Source organism: Cnephaeus nilssonii, assembly GCF_951640355.1.
Source record: "Cnephaeus nilssonii genome assembly, chromosome: 16".
In the NCBI taxonomy this organism is placed as follows: domain Eukaryota; kingdom Metazoa; phylum Chordata; class Mammalia; order Chiroptera; family Vespertilionidae; genus Cnephaeus; species Cnephaeus nilssonii.
Window position 1 is genome coordinate 4,046,032 of NC_137087.1, and position 19,914 is coordinate 4,065,945.

At 63.6% G+C, this 19,914-nt stretch overlaps 1 protein-coding gene across 6 annotated transcripts in view; it reads left to right on the forward strand.

The window, feature by feature from the left end:
• The window catches only part of LDB3 (LIM domain binding 3), a 60,386-nt gene that overhangs the window by 6,628 nt on the left and 33,844 nt on the right, over nt 1–19,914 (forward strand). For 2 of the 6 annotated variants that reach the window (XM_079794307.1, XM_079794308.1), the window contains exons 2-6: nt 2,026–2,177; nt 2,583–2,658; nt 3,851–4,179; nt 13,307–13,476; nt 13,901–13,937. In XM_079794307.1, the coding sequence (XP_079650433.1) occupies nt 2,026–2,177; nt 2,583–2,658; nt 3,851–4,179; nt 13,307–13,476; nt 13,901–13,937 (764 nt within the window). Of the gene's footprint in view, nt 1–2,025; nt 2,178–2,582; nt 2,659–3,850; nt 4,180–7,631; nt 7,655–8,620; nt 8,825–13,306; nt 13,477–13,900; nt 13,938–18,632; nt 19,188–19,914 lie in introns of those variants that run through there. The other 4 variants (XM_079794312.1, XM_079794310.1, XM_079794311.1 and 1 more) reach the window with 4 other exon arrangements.

A 19,914-nucleotide genomic window follows, 5' to 3' on the forward strand; every position in this document is an offset into this window, starting at 1 on the left:
CAGGCGGAGCGGGGCTGGTGGGCGGAGAGAGGGCCCGGCACGTGGAGCAGCAGGGGAGTGACATGTCTGTCGGTTAGAGCCGTGGTGGGTATCTGGGTGCTCAGCGTGAAACCTGTTCCGCTTTGTAGACAATGTCTGTGCAAGATGCTGGGAGAGCACAGGCCGGGAGAAGCCGGAGGAGGGGGGCTCCTGCCCTCAGGGGTCCCTTCTCAGCCTACAGCGTTTTGTTTTCCGTTGCGGTTGCTTTCGGCCTGCTTAACGCCTGTGTGGTGGAGGCTCCTGGGCCTGGGTCGGGAGGAGGTGGTGTGCAGTGAGAGAGGCCGGCGGGTGGTGGCTCGGAAGGCCTTGGGGAGCAGGCTGGGCTGCAGGCCCACGCCGACCCCATCCCGGGATTCGTTTCGCTCCCGTCCTCCTGGTCCCAGCGGACCCAGGGCGGGCAGGCTGCTCTGGGCAGCGGTGGCGGGTGCAAGCAGGTAGCACTCTTCTGTGGTCACGGGGTCATCCGCTCGGTTCCGGGCCGCCCTGCTGAGCACACCTGGGCACAGGCTGCAGGCAGTGGCCGCAGGGCTCTGGCTTAGGGGAGAGTCCCGTCCGGGCCAAAGCCCTGTCAGGCTTGACACCCAAGGATGGGCGACGGTCCCCGGGTCCCCTCTGGCTCCTTCTAAGCTGGGCCCGAGACCTTGGCCAGAGAAGAGCGTCTGCCAGCGTCAGGAGCCGGCCTTGTCCCTGGGCCCGGCCAGGACGGTGGGCCTTGTGCCCAGAGAAGACAGGAAGGCTGGCTGGTGGGCAGTGGGAGGCAAAGCCCGGCTCCTCTTCCCGCGTCTCTGGGCGGGGCCTGCCCGGCAGGCCACGCGTCTCGGTCATCCCAGCGCCGCACAGCGCCACCTGGCGTCTCCGGGGGGGCGGGCAGTCTCAGGCGTGCGGAGGCGTCTTTAGAGGCGGGGCTTCATCACATTCCCCGACTGTCCCCGCAGCGGCCACCAAACTACTTCAGGGCACGTCCCAAGGCCTCCAGCATCTCCTGTGACATCCCTGCGGGCGCGGTCCCCACGGCCCAGGGCGTGGCCGGAGCCAGGCGTGCAGAGCCGGGTACTGCCCGATGTCAGTGGGTCGGAGCCAGAGGCCCACGGAATGTTCCCGGGGTGTGGCCTTCCTGGCGTTGTGTGGGGGGCTCCAGGCGGCGCAGGCCTGGCATTCTGTGATCACGGCGGGGGCGGGGGGCAGACTCTGACATTCTGTGTTGTCATTAGGGTGCAGGGTTAGGGAACTGGCCCCCCAGGCACACCTCCCCTTCGGGCAGGATGAAGCCAGCCTCAGAGCACCGAACCCGGCCCCGTGTGCCAGCCTGCCCCCCCGGCAGGGTTGACAGCGCCCAGCCTGCTGGGCCCCCTGGCCTGGCAGCTCTAGGCACTCACACGAGGATGCTCTGTGAGGGGCATTCGTCCCGCCTGTGGCCGCAGCCTCTCTGTGGTGGTGCTGAGCCTCCACTCCTGTCTGTCCCCTCCCCCTGGAGCCTGGCAGGTGCTTTGTGGGTTCTCAGGCGCAGGTGGTACAGGAGCAACCGGCGTAGCAAGAGCCCGCGTAGCCCAATGGCGCGCGCAGTGGGAGTTCATTTCTCACTCATGCAGCGTCCGATGCAGTGCTCGGTGGTCATTCTCCTCCAAGTACGGCCCCGGGGCTCAGGTCTCTTCTGCTAGGAGCTCAGCTATCCTCTGGGTCCTCTGCATGCAGTCAGCCGGCGAGAAGAGAGAGTGCAGGGTGCAGGGTGCGAGACCGACTGCTGGGGACAGGCTGCGAGGGCGTGCACCGCCTCCCTCGCGTGCCACCAGCCACACGCAGTCACAGGCACTAGGAGACGTGGCGGCTGTGTGCCAGCAGGAGGGACCGACTGGGGGTCCGCGGTGCCAGCCACCATGTAAAAGACAAGATGGCAGGCCTCCACCCACGACCCCAGGCGACCTCCCCGAGGCCGGGCCCAGCCTCAGGCCCACCCTCCTGATGCTCCCCCCGTCTGCACCCTCTCAGATCACACCGGGCAGCAAGGCAGCCCAGTCACAGCTCAGCCAGGGGGACCTCGTGGTCGCCATCAACGGCGTGAACACAGACACCATGACCCACCTGGAGGCCCAGAACAAGATCAAGTCGGCCAGCTACAACCTGAGCCTCACCCTGCAGAAGTAGGTGGAGCCCTCCGGACGGGGAGGCTGGGGGTGGGCCCCGCCCTGTGCCCAAGGCCAGAGGAGGACCAGGCCCACGTCATCGTCCAGCACCTGCCACGTCTGTGCTTCACTGGACAGACGGGGCTGGGAGGGCGGGGCTGGTGCTGCCAGGTGTGGGCCGTCAGGCCCAGGAGCCAGGCCTCCCCTGCTCTCTCTCCTCCAGGCAGAGGCCGGTGGCTGCCCAGTGCCCAAGGCCATGCTTTTCCATCCTGGTTAGACGAGCAACTTCCCTGAGCCACCCGCCTGCGCGGAGGGCAGTGGGTCTCGGGCTCCCTGCCCGGCTGCCCGGCCTGCACGGCTCTCCGCGGAGCTCCTGGCTCAGGCGTGACTGTCCTCACGTGGCCTCATTTCTGGTTTCTCCAGGTCGAAGCGACCCATTCCCATCTCCACGGCAGCGCCCCCGATCCAGTCTCCTCTGCCAGTGATCCCCCACCAGAAGGTAGGTGCTGGCGGACTCCACTCCCAGACGCGGCTCCTGGGGTGCAGTCCCAGGGCCAGGGGTCAGTCCTGCGCCACCACGGCCGCTGTAGCTGACCCTGGGAAGGGGCCGGCCCTGGGAGAGGAGGCCTGCCCTGAGCTGCCAGGGCCTCATGGCTAGGCCCACATGCCAGCGGCGGAGGCCGTGTCCTCACAGCAGGGCACAGAGTCCAGGGCCCTGACCCTCCCCTTCCTGAGGCCGGGGACGGGACTGTGGCAGGGGAGCTGGAGGCCCAGCTTCAGCGGGCATCCTGGAGGAGCGCGTGGGTGTGGAGGGGGCTGCTGGCTCCTGGGTTTCTCCTCCGATCCCGGCTTTCTTCCTCTGATTTCCATTCCTCCTCCCAGCTGCATAGCCACAGAGCCCAGCCCCAAAGCTGGTGGTGACACGAGGCAGGAGAGAGGTGGAGCCCTGGCCACAGACCTCGCCCTGTGCCCCAGGCTCCTGCCCAGCTTCCTCTAAGCAGCTCAGCCCTGTGGGCCCAAGGCCTGGGAGGCCCGCCCCACCACCCCTCCCTGCATGACCTTATACTGACCCCTGTTTCTCCAGTGAGGCAGAGTGGGCACGGGACAGAATGAGGGGAGGAGAGGCTGGCGGGGCGTGGAGGGTGGCAGATGGGGAAATAGGCAGAGGCTGCTTGGGGGAATTGCAGAGGTGAACCAAAGGGGCCAAATGTCAGCCCCTACTTCCTCAGTTTCTCCTCCTGCACCTCCACTCTGCCTGTCCACTGCCAGCTGGGGGCCCTTCACTGGCCATGTGGGGGCATCACAGTCTGGGGCCAGAAGAGCAGGAGGCTGGGCTGTGCCCACCAGGGGCCCTTACTCAGAGAAGGAGAAGCAGACATGGAGTGGAGGTGGGTGCCCCCCACCCACCCACAGTCCCTTGCTCCAGCCTCCTCTCGCCCTGCAGGCAGGCAGGCTTGGCTTGGCTTGGCTTTCTGTCCGGGGGGTGCCAGCCCTGGGCCAGGAGCTTTGTGCCCCAGCTCTTCCTGACAAACCGCTCTTCCAGGAGCCTGTCTGCCCCCTGAGCCCGGAGCAGCAGCTGGGCCGCGGGCCCGCACTAACCCTCTGTTTCAGGTCCACGCAGAAGCACAGGATGCGTGTGGCCTCTCACTGCTCTCTTCTCTCTCCCCTGCATGGCGGCTACCCTGTGCCAGGACCCTGCTCTGGACACCAACCCCGAGGTGCTGGCCGGCCCGGGCACGGAGGTCAGGCAGACCTTTAGCGCCTCCTTCTCCCAGACCTCCGCCTTCTCCTCCCACGGGGAGGCCTCTGACCCTGGTCCTCCTCGGGGCAGCCCGGGGGCCAAGACCAGCCCGGAGGGAGCCCTGCCCTCGCTCAGCCCGAAAGCGCCGCAGGGCCCGAGCCAGCCCCGGCAGTATAACAACCCCATTGGCCTGTACTCGGCAGAGACGCTGAGGGAGATGGCTCAGCTGTATCAGATGAGCCTCCGAGGAAAGGCCTCAGGTGCTGGACTCCCAGGCGGGTAGGTAATGGGCACAGCTCTGCAAGGTGGTCTGGGGCCACCTGGGTCCTCAGTGCTCAGTAGAGCCTGGTCAGGTGATCAGAGTGAGGAGCTGGCCTCCATCGCCAGCCCCAACCCCAGGAGGGCCCGCAGGCTGAGAGCCGGGAGCGAGTGCTGCTGGCGTGGGCGTGGGCCGGGCTCCTTGCTTTGCACAGCCACCTGGGGGACGGCTGGGTGTGCAGAGGGAAAACAGACTGGGAGAGGGTTAAGTTGAAGTCCAGCTGTCCAGCAACTAAGTGGCCTAGCTGGGCCTGAATGCAAGAGACTCTGACACCCAAAACGGTCACCCCCCCACCCCCAGGACAGGACAAAGCCTGCTGCCCACAGGAGCTGCGGGGCAGGGGGACAGGCTCATCCTCACCCTCCCAGGAGCCTGGAGGCAGGGGTGAGGAGGAATTAGCGAGGTGGGAGGGCAGTTCTCTAAGGCTGACGTGGTCTGGGAAGGCTGCCTGGAGGGGGAAGTATCTCAGCTGGGTTCAGAGAGACTTGGCAGTGTGAAGGGGGTGGGCTTGCAGGGCTGACCCTGCTGGGTGGGGCTGCAAGGAAGCAGGACCCCAAGGAGACAGGGGCTGTGCATAATGGTAGCCACCCTGCCTGCTGAGGTCTGGCTGGTAGGACCCTGTGAGCACTGGAGTTAAAAACCCAGAGCCGGTAGAGGGGATGGGTGGAGGGGGGGGGCAGGGGGCGGAAGGAGCCTCAGCAGAGCCTGCGGTAGTCCGGAGTGCTTTCTGCTTGTTATCTCATTCTCATTCTCCATGGCCCCGTGCAGTCGGTCTAGTTCTCCCTAATAACTGTGTGCTCGAAGCAGAGCAGGCTGAGTGGAGGCGTGTGGTCCAGTGGTTAGGAGGGCAGCTGGGAGGACTGAGGGCAACAGCCCGCACAGCACTGAGCTCTGTTCCGGGGGCTCGGTACATACTGCCCTCCGCTACCTGGGGGCGCACAGCTGGTACACCAAGGGCCAGATCAGTCTGACCCAAGCCCATGCCCTTCTTTCGCTCATGCCCTTCTTTCGCCCATGCCGCAGAAGGTACCGGGTGCCCCACAGTTCACTGCTCCCCGGAAAACCCCCTCCCCCAGGTCCCCAGGTCTCCCAGATCCTAGTGAGGCTGGCCTCGGCACTTCCCGGGTGGAAGGTGGCAGAGCCATCCCCCCCGGCCCTTCCCCAGCAGCTTCTGCCAGGAAACTCCCGGAACGGCAGCGAGAAACGGCCCCTCCTCGGCCTGGGTGGCTGCTCACTCCTCTTGGTCGCCTTGGGACTGGCTGCTGTGAGGCCACCTTACTGAGCCTCCGTCTGGTCTGGGCCCCTTCTCACAGCCATGTGCTTCAACGAGCACATCTCTCCCAGCAGCTTCCGAGGTGCATCATTCCCCCCGTTGTTCGGCTGGGAAAGTGAGGAATACGCCCGAGGTCACACCGCTAATGCGTGGCAGATAGGACTGGCACCTGGGTCGACTTGACCCCTCCCTGCATGGCGACAGGGACCCACCTACCTGTCCCGGGAAGTCAAGGCCAGCCCCACCCCCACTTCCCATGGCTTCCAAGGTGCCCTCCTCTGGGCACAGGGACTTCTGGGAAGCTGACAAGTACTACAGTATAACTTGACACTCAGAGCACCGGGCCGGCGTGTCCTCCAGGGAAGCCGGCTGGGGAGGGAGCGCTCCCTCCAGAGGGAGGCCGGGGCTGCGCCGGGCAGGGCCCCGGGCAGGGCGGAGCCTGCGAGCTGCGCCAGCCTGGCAGCCTCTGCTGGGCCGAGGCGCTGCCTTCACCAAGTGTCCAGATGCTCCGAGTCCGTCCGCTGGACACGGGGCCCACCCGAGGCTCTCCTCCAGTATCTGTTCAGTCTGCACAGCCGTCTGTGCGGCAGGCGCTGCCACCTCCCTTTCACGAACGAGGAGGCTGAGACAGGCGACTTGCCCAGTCACAGTGCCAGGAAGAGGCAGGGTTAAGATTTGGACTCTGTCCAGTCCGGCTTTAAAAGGAAGTTCCTTCCCCAGCTCTCTCTCTCTCTGAGCAGTTTGCGGTGTGGTTTCTTGGCAGCGTCTCTCCTGGGAGGCATGGAGAAGACGAACGGGTGCAGGGACAGTGGGCCTGAGCATGCCTGCAGTCTCTGGGGCTGGAGTGGAGGCAGCGCCTGCAGGCCACCCTGCGGTGAGGGCCCCGGGCAGGCCCCACAGCTCTGGGGCCTCTGAGTTATGCTGCTTCAGGCCTCCCAGCCCCCAGGTCCGCAGACGGAGCTAAGCGGGGGGCAGGAATCAAAGCCAAAGAAGGAGGTGCCTGCCCAGGCGGGGCAGAGGCAGCCCCAGAGGCCAACGCTGCCCTTTGCCGGGGGCACAGCTGGCCAGGGCAAGAGCTGACCCTGCAGCTGTCAGCACTGGCCAAAGATGGAGAAGGGATGGGAGCTCTGTGCTGGCCCTCTCCTAATATAGCTCCACTGGCAGCTATTTTGAGACCGGGGGGACAGAGGACATTTTATCAGCTCTGACACACGGGCTTGGGGCTGAGCAGGGCCCTGGCGAGGCTGCTCAGGGGCCCTGGCTCTGGCCTGGATCCCCAGGGTCTCGGCCAAAGGATGGGCAGAGCCAGGCCAGCTGGGCCCAGGCTCCCCTGTCAGAGCCCACCGTGGTCAGATCTGAGACGCTGGCAGAGTTTGGGGCAAGGACGCTACATGCACCCCTCCAGGCCTCAGGTACCGGCAGGATCTGCTGGGGCAAGGAATGTGTGCTCAGAGGGATTGATGCAGGCAATGCCTCTCCAAGGAGAGGGTGCTCCGGAGGCTCGCTCAGAGAGGGCCGAGGGCCTCTGTGGTGCCCAGACGGGCTGCCTGCCTGAGGCTTTCCTGCCATCAGCCTTGGACCCAGACTTCCGAGCCTCCTTGCTCCTCACCCTGCCTTGTTGCCCATCCAGGGTCTTTAGGAGCCGTCACTGGAGCCCGCACAGACCCCCACCCCTGTGCCCAGGAGGACTGGCCACCGCTGCCTGCCCCTCCCCTGAGAGGGAGGGCAGGTCCCTGGGGCTGTGGGTAACCCACCTCACATACACCCTAGCCCCGTGCAACTCCTGCCCAGGGAGCAGAACGCCCAGGGCCCCCACTGAACAAGGGCACGTCCAGAGCTGCTGTCTGGCCTGGAGGTGCCTGGGCCTCGGCAGTGGCAGCCAAGGGTCTCTGCCAGGCTGTGGGGGGGGGGGGGGGGGGGATGCGTGTACACGTGCCCTTAAAGATGGACCAGAGCCCTTCTTCCTGGCAAAGCTTCGGGCACTTAGGGACCCGCCGAGGAAACGCCGCTGTGGGACTCAGCTCGTCGCCCCTCTCGGCACTCTGGCTGGCTCTGCCCCGCCGCGGGCCCTGGCCCTGCCGAGCCTCCTGGCCCAGCCTCCCTGACAGCCCTCCTCTCTGCTCTTTCTCTCCTCCCCAGGTGGTAGCCAACTCTCCAGCCAAGTTAGTATCGAAGGAAAGCATGTGTGTGCTCTTGCGTGCATATCCCAGCATGCGTCGGTCTGGACCCCGTGTGCCTGTGCCGGCATGTGTCCGTGTGTGTGCATGCGTGAGAGGGGGTGCATTTGTCTCGAGTGCGCCTGCATGTGTGAAGCCGCGAGTGTGGAGGGAAGCGCAGGGCGGGGTGCTAGGGCTCGGCCTGACCCCCCTGCGCGCAGTTCTCCATCTCGGGCAGCTGCCCAAGGCCAGCAGGCGGCTCTGGGGCTGGGGGGGCGGGGCGGGGGAGCGCCGCCTGACCTGGGTTCTTCGTGAGCCTGAAGATCTCTGTCCTGCGGGACCCTCAGCGGGCTGCCCTGACCTTGTCTTTGCCTGGGGAGCACCTGCCTGTCCAGGGGAGAGCCCTGAGGGGTAGACTGGCGGGCCACACAGCAGGCGGGACCTGTGGGGCCTGAGCCGAGCCCTGCTCTGAGGAAGAAGCTCGCCCGAAGCATCCGGAGGAGCAGAACGCTGGCCACCAGGGGGCGCTGGCAGGGTGAGGCCTCGGCCGAGGAACGAGGCCAACTTCTCCATGGCCGCCCAGCGGGCTGCTTTCGCCTTGGCCGACGGGGACTCTGCTTGGGCTGCTGCTGCCTGGCCCGCGGCCCAGCGCCTGTGCCACACTCCCAAGCCCTCTCCCCACCCATGTCTCTGCTTGCCGGCTGGTGTGGAGAGAGCTTCCAACGCCTGGCGCCCTGCTGGCCTGGGCCGGAGCGGGCCCAGGGAGGGGGAAGCCCAGGTGGGCGCGAACAGCCCTGCAGAGGGCTTGGGGGAGTGCGAGGATTTCCGGCCCGACCGGGATCAGACTTTGGGAGGTCTCTCCTGACACTCCACAGCCCTCCCCGATGGCCCAGGTAACACCACCTGTTGCCCTTCTCTCCTCCCACCTCCCCCTGCTCCCCCTGCTCCCCCTGCTCCCCCTGCTCCCCCTAGTGCGGACTACCAGGAGCGCTTCAACCCCAACGCCCTGAAGGACTCGGCCCTGTCCACCCACAAGCCCATCGAGGTGAAGGGGCTGGGCGGCAAGGCCACCATCATCCACGCGCAGTACAACACGCCCATCAGCATGTACTCCCAGGACGCCATCATGGACGCCATTGCTGGGCAGGCCCAGGCCCAGGGCAGTGACTTCAGTGGGTAAGCGCCCTCCCTCCGCAGTGGCTCCCGCTCACCACCTCAGCCGCTGGCTGGGCCTCCTCCCCGCGAGGCTGAGGCGCAGGCCGCCGGCACCAGCAGAGACCTTAGGCATGGAGACCAGCTTTCCTCCTTGGCCTTGCCTCCCGGGGCCCAGCCCAGGGCCCAGAACATGGCGTCCTCTCTTCAGCTGAGGAGACGGGGAGAACCGCAGATATGGCACTCCTCCACGTGCTGTCACAGCCTCTGCCCTCCCGGCCCGTGGGGCTGGGCTAGAAAGAGACTTCTGGAACCTTGTTAACCAGGGTCACGCTCTCACTCTGGATCGCCCGGTCTCCCCTAACGGAGCCCTTCTTTGAGGGAAGCCGCCGCATCCTTCCAAAGATGAGGGCGATTCGAACGTGTGACTGGCTTCCCGGCTCCCGCTCCTCCTGGCTGCCCCAGGCAGCCTGACCCCGGGGCCGGGGGACTGAGGGCATCGGGGCCCTGGAATTTGCCTGTTCTCCACCTGAGGGCTAACTAGGGAAGAGTTGGCTGAAAACCATTTGTGGGTGAAACTGCTGATAGTGCAAGCATTAATGAGGACCTCTTCCTCTTTTAAAAAATAATGTATTTTTATGATTTCAGAGAGGAAGGGAGAGGGAGAGAGAGAGACATTAATGATGAGAAAGAATCATTGATCAGCTGCCTCCTGCACACCCCTACTGGGGATCGAGCCTGCAACCCCAGCATGTGCCCTTGACTGGGAATTGAACCGTGACCTCCTGGTCCACAGGTCGAGGCCCAACCCCTGTGGCACACTGTCTGGGTGGGACCTCTTCCTCCTTTTGTCTTTCTCTCCGTCTCCCTTAGTTTCTCTCTCTCTCTCTCTCTCTCTCTCTCTCTCTCTCTCTCTCTCTCTGTGCTTCTGCCTCTTTCACTCTCTATTCTCTGCCTCTCTCTGTCTTTCTCTTGTCTCACACACACACACAGAGTCTCTGACAGTTTTCTGCTTGGGAATAACATGAGTGTTGATTTTCAGAACTGACAGATTATCTCTTCGGCCAACATCTTATCCCTGACTCAGTATCCCCAGCAACTCAAGGCAAAAAAAAAAAAAAAAATCTTAAAACGATGTACTTTTTTTCTAAATCTAAGAAAAACAAATGTTGTAAGAGGGATAAAGGGGTTAAAAAGTCCCAGAAAACTCCAATAGTGTTTGACCTTTGCAGAAGGCAGCCATGCTGTGAGTGCAGGCTGGTGGGGGAGGGTGTGTGTGTGGGGGGTGCCTGGCCACGGAGGCGGCGCTTCCTGGGGCCACCAGGGGGCGGAAGCTGCTCGCTCTGGAGCTGTGGGTCTCAAACTGGCCTGGCTCAGGCAGAACTCTAGACAGTGTTGATTTAATTCCATGGCTCGAAGCAGAAACTATGACAATGCAATTTTAAAAACTCAACCTGTGTCTCATGTGTACCCAGAAAAACAAAACTGCCTGGCTAAGCCGAAGAGATGACAGGGATTTCCTGCTAACACTTGTTTGCCCCACACGTGGCAGGCGTGTCCTTGGTGTGCTCCTAAGGGCGGCCACAGGCCAAGGGAAGCTCAGTGGCAGATGATGGAGGCTGCTCTGCGGGAGAACCTGATTTTCTGCGCTGGGAAAAGCACGCTGTTGTTTGGTCTGTCTCACATGAGGCACCGTTGGCCTATCGATTCTTCCGGAAGGACTGTTCCCAGCGCCCGGCTGCCTCCCGGCCCGCCTGCCCTTCCGTGTGCCCTAGCGCAGCCCTGCGGGGCGGCCGTGTAAGAGCTGCCCTCGGGCGGGGCCAGCAGGCGCTCCGTCTCCGTTTCTGCTGTGGATTTCCACGATGCCTTCCTCACTGACGGTTTTCTTTTTGTCTCTCTTCCTCCTTTATTCATCCCACCCCCTAACTCATTTCTGACCCCAACCCTGCTCCCCCGTGTGCGCCGCCCCTGCCATCCCCGATGGACACACACGCACTGCTGGGCTTCCCTTGGCTTGGCAGGGCGTCGCCGCTGGCGTAAGTAGACCCCACGGTGTCTGTTCCGTCGTCCGTCTGTCTGGTTGTGGCCGGTGTGGGTTTGGTGGCGGTGTCTGCGGACAGTGCCTCTGTCTGTGTTCTCCTCAGCCCTCCTCACAGCCACACGACATGCCCTGCGGCCGGTCCAGGCTTGTCTTTGGGGGTTTGCCCAAATAATGTCCCTGTGGACACGGTGAGGGTAAAAGCACGCATGCTGGCCCCCGGCTGGGGTCTCTGTGTCCTCGCCATGCTTTGCGGGGCTCACCCGGCCTTTTCTGTCGGCACTGGGACATTGTAGACCTGACGTTCAGCATCCACACTGGCCATTACTCAGGGCAGAGGGTGATAAGGGGGTGATTAGAGGCCCCTCTCCAGACCCCAGAACCTGGACCTGAAGGAGCCAGGGCTTACCAAGGCCACCCAAGGGGGGCCAATGAGGAGTCGGGCGTGAGGGCAGTGTGAGCGGTAAATGCCCCAGGGTGTCCTTAGCTTGCGCTGACTCTGGAGTGCTTTGGGTGCAAGAAGGCTGTGCTGGGAGGGGCTCCAGAGAGCAGCCTCAGACCCAGGGTCCCAGGACGCGGGCCGTTCCACTCTCGGCGCCTATTCTCCCGAGACGAGCTGCAGAGTGCCCTTGCGGGCTCCCCGGCTCGGCGGCGGGCTCGGCGGCGGGCTCGCCTGGTCTCCGCGCAGGTGGTAGGAAGGGGCGATGACAGACGCCCCAGCCACACGTTCCCAGCAGCCCGGAGCCCCGGGAGCTCTGGGAGGACTGGGGGGACCTCAGGGCACATTCTGGGGAGACCGCAGCAAAGGCCTCTGGCTGCTTCCTGGCACAGATTTCCATGTGGGCAGGCTTACAGGCGAGGCCTGGCCTGGGTCTGCACCCCTGGCCCACGGCACAGTCCACACTTCCTCCTGGCAGAACAGGGAGCCCTGATTGCGCCTTCCCATCGCCCGCCTCACCAAAGACAGTAGGCACAGCCTCTGCTTTGAGACCCTTGGGAAATGGCACCCCCAGCGAGACCCCACCCTCCTCTGCTCCTGGTCCGACGGGCTCCTCCCTGCCTGGACCCCGAGGGATCCGCTGGTCTTCCCCATGGACCCCAACCGCAGGCGGCTACCTGTAGCTCCCGGGCCAGGGCACAGCCTTCAGGCAAGGAGGCAGCTCCCCCCGGCTCTCCTCCTGGTGTCACTGTCTGCACCTGCTGCTGTAGCCCACCCGACCCAGACCCAGGTGCCAAGCCCAAGAGGCTCCTCCTGGGAGACCAGACCAGTGCTGGAGGGCGCCTTGGTCAGAGGGTAGAACATGTGGGAACTGAGGGGCCCTCCCAGCCAGCTGCCCCTGGGGGTGCGGGGAGAGGCAGCCTGAGAGGCAGGCAGGGGATGCCGACAGGGCCGGCTCTGGGCTGGGCCGTTCCTAGGCACAGAGTGTCGGGTGTCCGAGGCCCAGCGCGCAGTCTGAGCCTTGTCGCTGTGCGGCCTGATGGAAAGAACGCTGGGCTGGGAGCCGGGAAGCCTGGCTCTGACCCTGTGGCCCTCCACGCTGTAACTGGGAGTTAGTCTTCTGTTCTCGCTGGATCTGTTTCAGCATCAGCACGTGCCTGGGCTGGGCGCTGGCTGGGGAGGCAGGCGTCAGTGCTGTGAGCTCCACCTGAGTCACGGCAGGCTGGGCTGGGCAGCCTGCATCCTAGCCCTCTGGCCAGGGGGAGTGGGCACCCAGAAAGCTTTTGATCTGCCCTGCCCTGCAGTCTGGTCCAGGCTGGGAGGCACTGGCTCTGATACGGGATTAATTTATTCAACTACATTGTGAGCACCTACTGTGTGCCAGATCCTGGGAGTCTAAGGCAGGGAAGGCCACCAGGTCCCCCTCCACAGGCTGGGCAGAGACGAGGAAACCTCCTGCAGCTCCACTCCCAGCTCCCCCAGGGCGGAGCCCCTATCTGCAGGTGATACCCCCACATGGCCTCGTTGCTGTGTTTCTCACCCCCACCCCACCCCACCCTGTTGTGCCTGCCTGTATGTAGCCAGGCCACAGCCTTCAGCCCTCTCCTAAGGCAGTCACGGCATTGGGGGGGGGGTCCCCCAAATGGCCTCTCCTCACTTAGCCCCAAACTCAGGGCCTGTTCAGGGCGCCGGAAATTACTTCTGATGTCTCCTGCCTCCTAGCTCCTTAAAGGAGATGCGGCCTGAGGCGGGGTGTCCTCAGGTCTGTGCCGCAGCTGCCTGGGGAGGGGTGCTGGTGGAGGGGCCGGCGCTCCTGACCCTCTGTGAGAGGAAGCACTGTCTACCTGTGACCACCCTGAGCACTGAGCACCCAGCTGACCCCACCCCGGCTCTCAGATGGCAGTGGGGAAAGGGCATGGTGGGTTCAGACAAGTAGGGGCCACCGTGGGGGTGCCAGGGAGTCTATGTGGGGGAGGGGAGGGGGGCCAGGCTCTGCCCAGCCCTCGCCCACTGTCACTCTGCATTGCAGGAGCCTTCCCGTTAAAGACCTGGCTGTGGACAGCGCCTCTCCCGTGTACCAGGCTGTGATTAAGAACCAGAACAAGCCGGAAGACGAGGCTGACGAGTGGGCCCGCCGCTCCTCCAACCTTCAGTCTCGCTCCTTCCGCATCCTGGCCCAGATGACAGGGACCGAGTACAGTGAGTGGGGCTGGGGGGCGGCAGGAAGGGGAGGTGCCACGAGGGTCCTGGGTCCCACTCCACAGTCCACAGAAGCCAGGGAGTCGAGCCCCTGACCCCGAAGCTGAGCTGGCCCTGAGATAAACAGTGGCCTGTGGAGCCCTCTGGGCTCTGGGGCAGGAAGTGACAGGAGCCTTCTGCTCAGCGCCTGACCAAACAACGGGCAGCGGGTGTTTCCCGGCAAAATGACTGCCCAGAGCTGGCCACGTCTCTGACCACTCGCACCCAGCACCCTCTGCCCAGCACACAGCCTTTCCCTTCCTAGTTTATAGGCTGGGAGAGGTCACGTCCAGTCACGGGTGGGGACTCAGTGTCCACCCAGCTCTGGTAGCTTTCTCTCTTATGCTCCCAATTTTCCTACTGACCAGCAACTTTCTACCCACAGTGCAAGACCCTGATGAAGAAGCTTTGCGAAGGTCAAGGTAAGTGCCTGGACTCAGGCTCTGTGGCCTTGCCCCTCCTACTCCCATCCCTCCCCGGGCAGCCCCCAGGTCACATGACTTATGGAAGGCACCTCTCAAGTTCATGAATTTGGAAACTCTGGCCCCGAAGGGGCTTCAGCAGATGCAGGGGCCTTTGTCCAGGTGGTGAGGTGGGTGCCCGGAGCTGAGTCTCTATCCCCCGGGCCCAGGCATGAGGACTGGGCTCCCTGCTCTGTCAGGGCCGGGGGCAGGGCTGCTTTGGCCTTTGCTAGGCTGTTGAAAACGAGGGCATCTCTCCCTGTGAGGGCACCGAGCCAGCTGCCTTGCCTGCACACCCTGTGAGTCTGGAGGCTAGGCGCCAGGAGGCACCAGCAGGGCTGTGCTGGGCATGGGCATGGGCGCCTGAGCCCCGACTCACTTGTCCAGACAGCGAGGTATCAGTTCCATAAATTGCTCAAAATACAACAGCTGCTGCAAGGAAGGACCAGCCCTGGGCGTGAGGCGGGGCCTGTGCAGGACGAGGTGTGTCCAGGTCAGATAGGGTTTCTGAAGCACTGCAGGTCTGAGGCCACAGCACTCACCTGCCACTGTGGCCTGGCAGGTGCTCATGGACCATGCATGAGGGGCACGCTGCCCAGGCACCCACTGGAACCCGCTAGGGTCCTCCATGATGTGGCATCGAGCCCAGTGTGACTGTGCGGTACTGTACTTTGGGTGCAGATGTCACCTGCATGTTCTTCCTGAGAGCACCCGCCCTGGAAGTGCACCCTGCGTGGCTTCTGTGGGAGGCTGGGGCTCGGAGCCGCCCTTCTACTCTGGGCCAAGCTTTCTGTCCTTGCTAACCCGCGTGGCGTGGCCACAGGATGGTGCGGGAGTGGAACTCGGGCCGCTGGAGTTGGTGTGGACGTTCTTTCTGAACCTGTTGCTGCTGATCCAAAGTGCTCCCACTCTTTGGCTGGGGCTTCCAAGCCTAAAGGTCCCTCTGGGCCTGCTGACAGCGCCTGCAGGTCCCGTGGCAGTTCCTGGCCTGTCAGTGCCTGCGACGTGCCATCTGCGCCTGGAATGAGACGATGTTTGATTTAGCTCGAGAGTTAGTATCTAGCTATATTTTTTAACTTTTTATTTATTGGGTTGAGAAGGGGGGGATGTTGTTCTACTTTCTTAAATGCATTCATCTCTTGATTCTTGTATGTGCCCTGACTGGGGATTGAACCCACAACCTTGGCATATGGGGATGATGCTCAAACCAACTGAGCTACCCGGCCAGGCCCAGCATCCTGCCCTACGTCCCGCTGCTCCTGTGTGCTGTTTCCGTGTTTGTCCCACCTCCCCTTTGAAGCCGCCCACGTACTAGTGGATGCGGGCGCTTAGCCTGACCTGAGATTTGATAAGCACTTCACAGCACCCACGTGCCCCCCCCCCCGCCCCGCCCCAAACAAACAGCTTTAAAGTCCCCAGGTTCCTTCAACAAGAAGCCAGCAGGGGGCCTGCTCTCCCTCCCATGAGGCAGCCTGCCTCTGGCCCTGCTCCCTCTGGTGTCCTTCTGGCCACTCCGCTAGTGCCGAGGCGGCAGATTGCAGGAACTCCCGTCTCTGTTTTTCCCTGGGACATTTTTAGGTGCTGAGCAGTTATTGGGTGAGGAGACACAAGAGGCGGTATTTAGGGGGCCCCCGGCCTCCTCGTTGGCCCGCCCTGGCTCTCAGAAGCACCTCCTGCAGCCAGTCCTGCTGGTTCTGTGGACAGAGGGAGGCTAGTCCCTCTCGGCTGGAGCCATGAGCCTGCTCAGCCCCAGCAGGAGGCAGGGCACCTCCCTGCGGGCGGGCAGTGCCGGGCGCCCAGCCGCCCCTGGGGTAGCAGCACAAACGGGGCTGCACACGAAGCTGAGCCTCTAACCTCAGAGAAGTTGCCGGCCTCCCTGGGACGGTGGGAAGGCCAGGTCCAGGCCAGGCAGCCCTGATGGGGCTTCGTCCCAGGCAGGGCCGGAATTTGTGAGGAATTGGGATCCCTCTGGCGTAACCATCTCAGAGGACCCCAATGTGCAGAGATCCCTGGGCCCACCTGGTGGCACCACTGTCTCCAAGTGCAGTCTCTTGCTCGCCTAATGCTCCCGTAAAGGGCCTTCCACTCCAGGCCCCAGGTGAGGGAATAAGGCCGATGGCAGTGATGAGCTCACAGGAGGTGAGGGGGAGGGTTACCTTGAACACCCCTCCACAAGCAACATGACCCCCCAATCCCTTTTCCAAGCCCATCGGGGTTCCCTTTCCTCTCCTCACCTGGCCCTCCCAACAGCCCAGGACCCCGAAGTGTCCTCCCTCCCCACAGGTCCTCCCTCCCTGGGAACACTCAGCTCCGTCCCTGCACCTGAAACTCCGGAGCCACCTGGCTCAGGGCCCTCCCTCAAAGGGAGCCCTCGTGAGGAGCAGTGGGCAGCTATCGGCAACGAAATTACCTGCATTTTGTGGACATGTTGTCCTTGGTGTTCTGCCAGCCTAGCGAGTTTGAAAGCCGCAGCTGGAGAGACCGGGGCAGCCGAGATGTCCCCTGAGCGGCCCTTATGGGAGTCCGGGACCTCTCTCCCTTTCTTCCTCCCGCCCTCTCCTTTTCCTTCTCTCTCCACTCCTCTCTGGCTGGCTGTGGATTTTCAAACAGCCCCAAGCAGAGCAGGCTCCCTAGACTCAGGCTCCGGCGCTCCGGTGCTGTCCCGGAGCCGACGCAGCGGCCGCAGGCCTGGCTGGGCAGGGCGGCTGGCTGCGCTGCGGCCGCGGCCTGGGTGGCTCTCTGGGGTGGTCTCTGGTGCTGTTGGCAGGGCTGTGTGGCCTGGCTGCGGGGCCTCCGTCCACGCTGCCTTCCCCTCCTCTTGGCCTCAGAGAAGCTGGCCTGTGGAGTGTGGTTCTGATGCTGAGGCTCCAGGGGGCTCAGGCCATTCACGAAGCCTCTGGGCCTAGGCTTCCTCTTGGCATCGGGATGGCTTCCAATGTGTTAGCAGTGGCCCCGCTGTCAGACAGAGTCTTACAGAGACCAAATAGGCAGGCCTCGGGTGTGGGGAGCCCACCAGGTAACGCCGATAGGGGCGGGTGCCAAGTGTAAATGTGGGGACACGGGACTGTTACACGGAGACGTGTAAGACGAGCGTCCTCTGTTTTTTAAAGACCTAAAACTGATCTTCCTGATTTTTATATGCTGCAATTCACTTATTGAACCATTTATTTTGAGATAATTGCAGATTGACATGTGGTTGTGGGAAATAATACGGAGAGCACCCTTTACCCCAGTGGTAACGGCACAGCTGGGGGGCCACTGGCAGTCCCGTGAGAGCCCTTCCGCCCCAAGCCTCCCCCGCTGTTGCCTTTTTATAGCGACACCACCTCCCTACCACACCCCTCCCCACCCTGTGGCACGTCAACGGCTAAACGGTGATCTTTTCTCCATTTCTATGATTTTGTCATTTCGAGAATGTTGTATAAGTAGGATCATAAAAGCCTTCGGCCTGTGGGACTGGATTCTTCTGTCGGCCTAATTCACTCCCTCTCCTCATACACATCTCTTCTCCCACCCCCCCACCCCCAAACCCTCTGGATTCCGGACTCTCCCCAGCCCCTGGCCAGTGTCTCTCCCAAAGAAGCACCCGCTCTCATTTTTCACTCGCGGGTTCCTCTGCTTCTTGGCAGCTAAGACCTGCCCTCAAACCAAGTCGCCCTCTAAAAGCCCTCCCCCAACTGCCTCTCCACCGGCCGCGGGCTCCTCATACCCTCCTCGCGTTTCCCCGTGCCGATGAGCATCGATGGTTCGCGCGTGGCTTTTTGCTGCTGAGTGGTAGTCCGTGGTCTGGGTGTAGCAGGTCCATGTGGCGGGCTGGGACCCTGGGCCGCGGTGCGCCTCTGGCCCGAAGGCGTGAGAGGCCTGGCAGCCGGGCAGGGTCAGGACTCCGGCATCCCCGTCAGTGGCCCTTCCCAGCCTCCTCCCTCCGTTTCTGTTCTGGCTCTTCCTTCCCTGCTTTTCTTGTGCCCTCGCCGAGGGGCTGTGGGTTGAGCCCCAGAGACCTGCTGTGGGACGGGGAGGAAGGCCTGGCCCTGTATGTGTGCCGGCAGTCTTGTGGGTACGTGTGCACGTGTGTGCTGGCGTGCTCAGGCCCGGAAGGGCGGGGCCAGGCACGGTGTCGGAAGGCTCCTCTCTGGGGACAGACAGGGTTGGCAGAGAGCGGGCAGCACAGCGAGGCGACAGGCCTCTCGCCCAGCCTCATCACAGGGACAGGTGTTCCTCCTTCCTCACGGCCAGCGAGGGCTCTGGGCCCAGGAGGGCCCGGCCCACGTGGTGCAGCCTGAGACCCCACAGCCAAAGCAGCCCTGCCCAGCCCTCACACGAGCCGGGGAGAGCCCGCGGCCACCCTCGCCTCTGTCCTCAGCCTGGCTTCACGCCGCCCTCGCTCGGGTCCGGGCTTCAGGCCCTCCGAACTGGTGCTTGGGACTCTGGTCTTGACCCAAACCAGGCCTGACCATCTAGAAAGTTCCCTCGGAAGGCAAAGCCTCTCCAAGCCAAACCCCCGCTCCCATGACCTCTGCCCCCTCCCTCAGACACGAGGCTGGCGGACACATCCCCTAACCCCTTTCTTCCCCTTTTCTCTCTTCTCTCTGTTTCTCTGTCTCTGGGTCTGTGTCTGTCTGCCCCTTTCTCTCTCTCTCTCTCTCTCTGCCACAGGGAAAGGTTTGAAACGGAACGTAACAGCCCACGTTTTGCCAAATTGCGCAACTGGCACCATGGCCTTTCAGCCCAAATCCTTAACGTTAAAAGCTAAAAGACTGTCTGGAGCCCCCGCCTGCCACTCCCCCCACAGCTCTGGCGTGTGAGCCCCACGGCGATGCTTGACTATGTAGAGCTGTGCTGGCCCCTTCGTAGCCAGGGCGGCACCGCACCCACGCACCTCCCCAGTGCCCCCTCACCGCCCAGGCAGCCCGTGCCTCCACTCCCCGCCCAGGGCCGTAGCCTAGTTCAGAGAGGATGTGATGGGGTCTGCTGGCCTAACACCCCAGAACCAAGGGAAACAGCTCGCCCTGGTGGACTCCCTGCCCCGCTCCGCTGCTGGAGCGGCAGCCCTGCCCAGTGTGTCTGGGAGGAGTCGCCCATAGAGCAGGGTCCTGGGAGGGCCGACTCCCTGCCACGTTCCCTCCCTGCTGCCCTCTGAGCTGGAGCCGGAGGACAGGGCCCAGGGTAGATGCGGCAGGCCCTCCGCCTGTGTGAGGCTGGCATGGCTCCCCCTCTGTGCCGTGTGCTAGCTGCCCAGCCCTCTCTCCGGTACAGACAAGCATGCTCATCCTGAAATAAAGCGGATCTGAAAGAACCAGCCTCAGTCCTGCTGTGCTGTGTGCATCATCCAGAGGCCCAGGTCTGAGCCAGGGAGGGACAGGCACCCCAGGGGCTCTGCCCCCCGCCAGTTTCCCCCGCAAGGGCCCTGTCTGGGTTGTGAGCTCAGGCCAGAGAATGCACATGGGAGTCTGTGCTGTGCCGGGTGGGCAGCCCTGGGGTCTCACGGGCAGTGTGTATTGGTGGGTGCACAGGGGCCCCTGCCTCTGCTGCCACCCCAGCCGCAGCCAGGAAGGCACTGCCCCTGCTCGGCCCTGTGCTGGGGGCCGAGGGGCTCAGGAGGGCATGCCTGCACGGAGGGGCAGGCACAGGGGAGAGGAGGCGGAAGAGGTGCCCGGTGGAGTCTTGCTGGGTCAGGAAGGCACCGGGGACCTCCAGCTGGTCTTGCTGGCCCCGCCCACCCACCTGGGGCCTGTCCTGGTCCAGAGCGTTTGGGACGCAGGCTCACCTTCTGTCAATCCTTCAGCCTGGTTCCTGAAAGCAAAGCCCACTGGCTGAGAACAGGCCACCACTGCACTTAGCAAACAGGCCGATGCCACACCCCGCAGCCGCCCTTGCCGCCCCAGGATCGGCCAGAGCCTTGCTCCGCTCCTGCTGCCTGGGCACAGGCTTCCTCTCT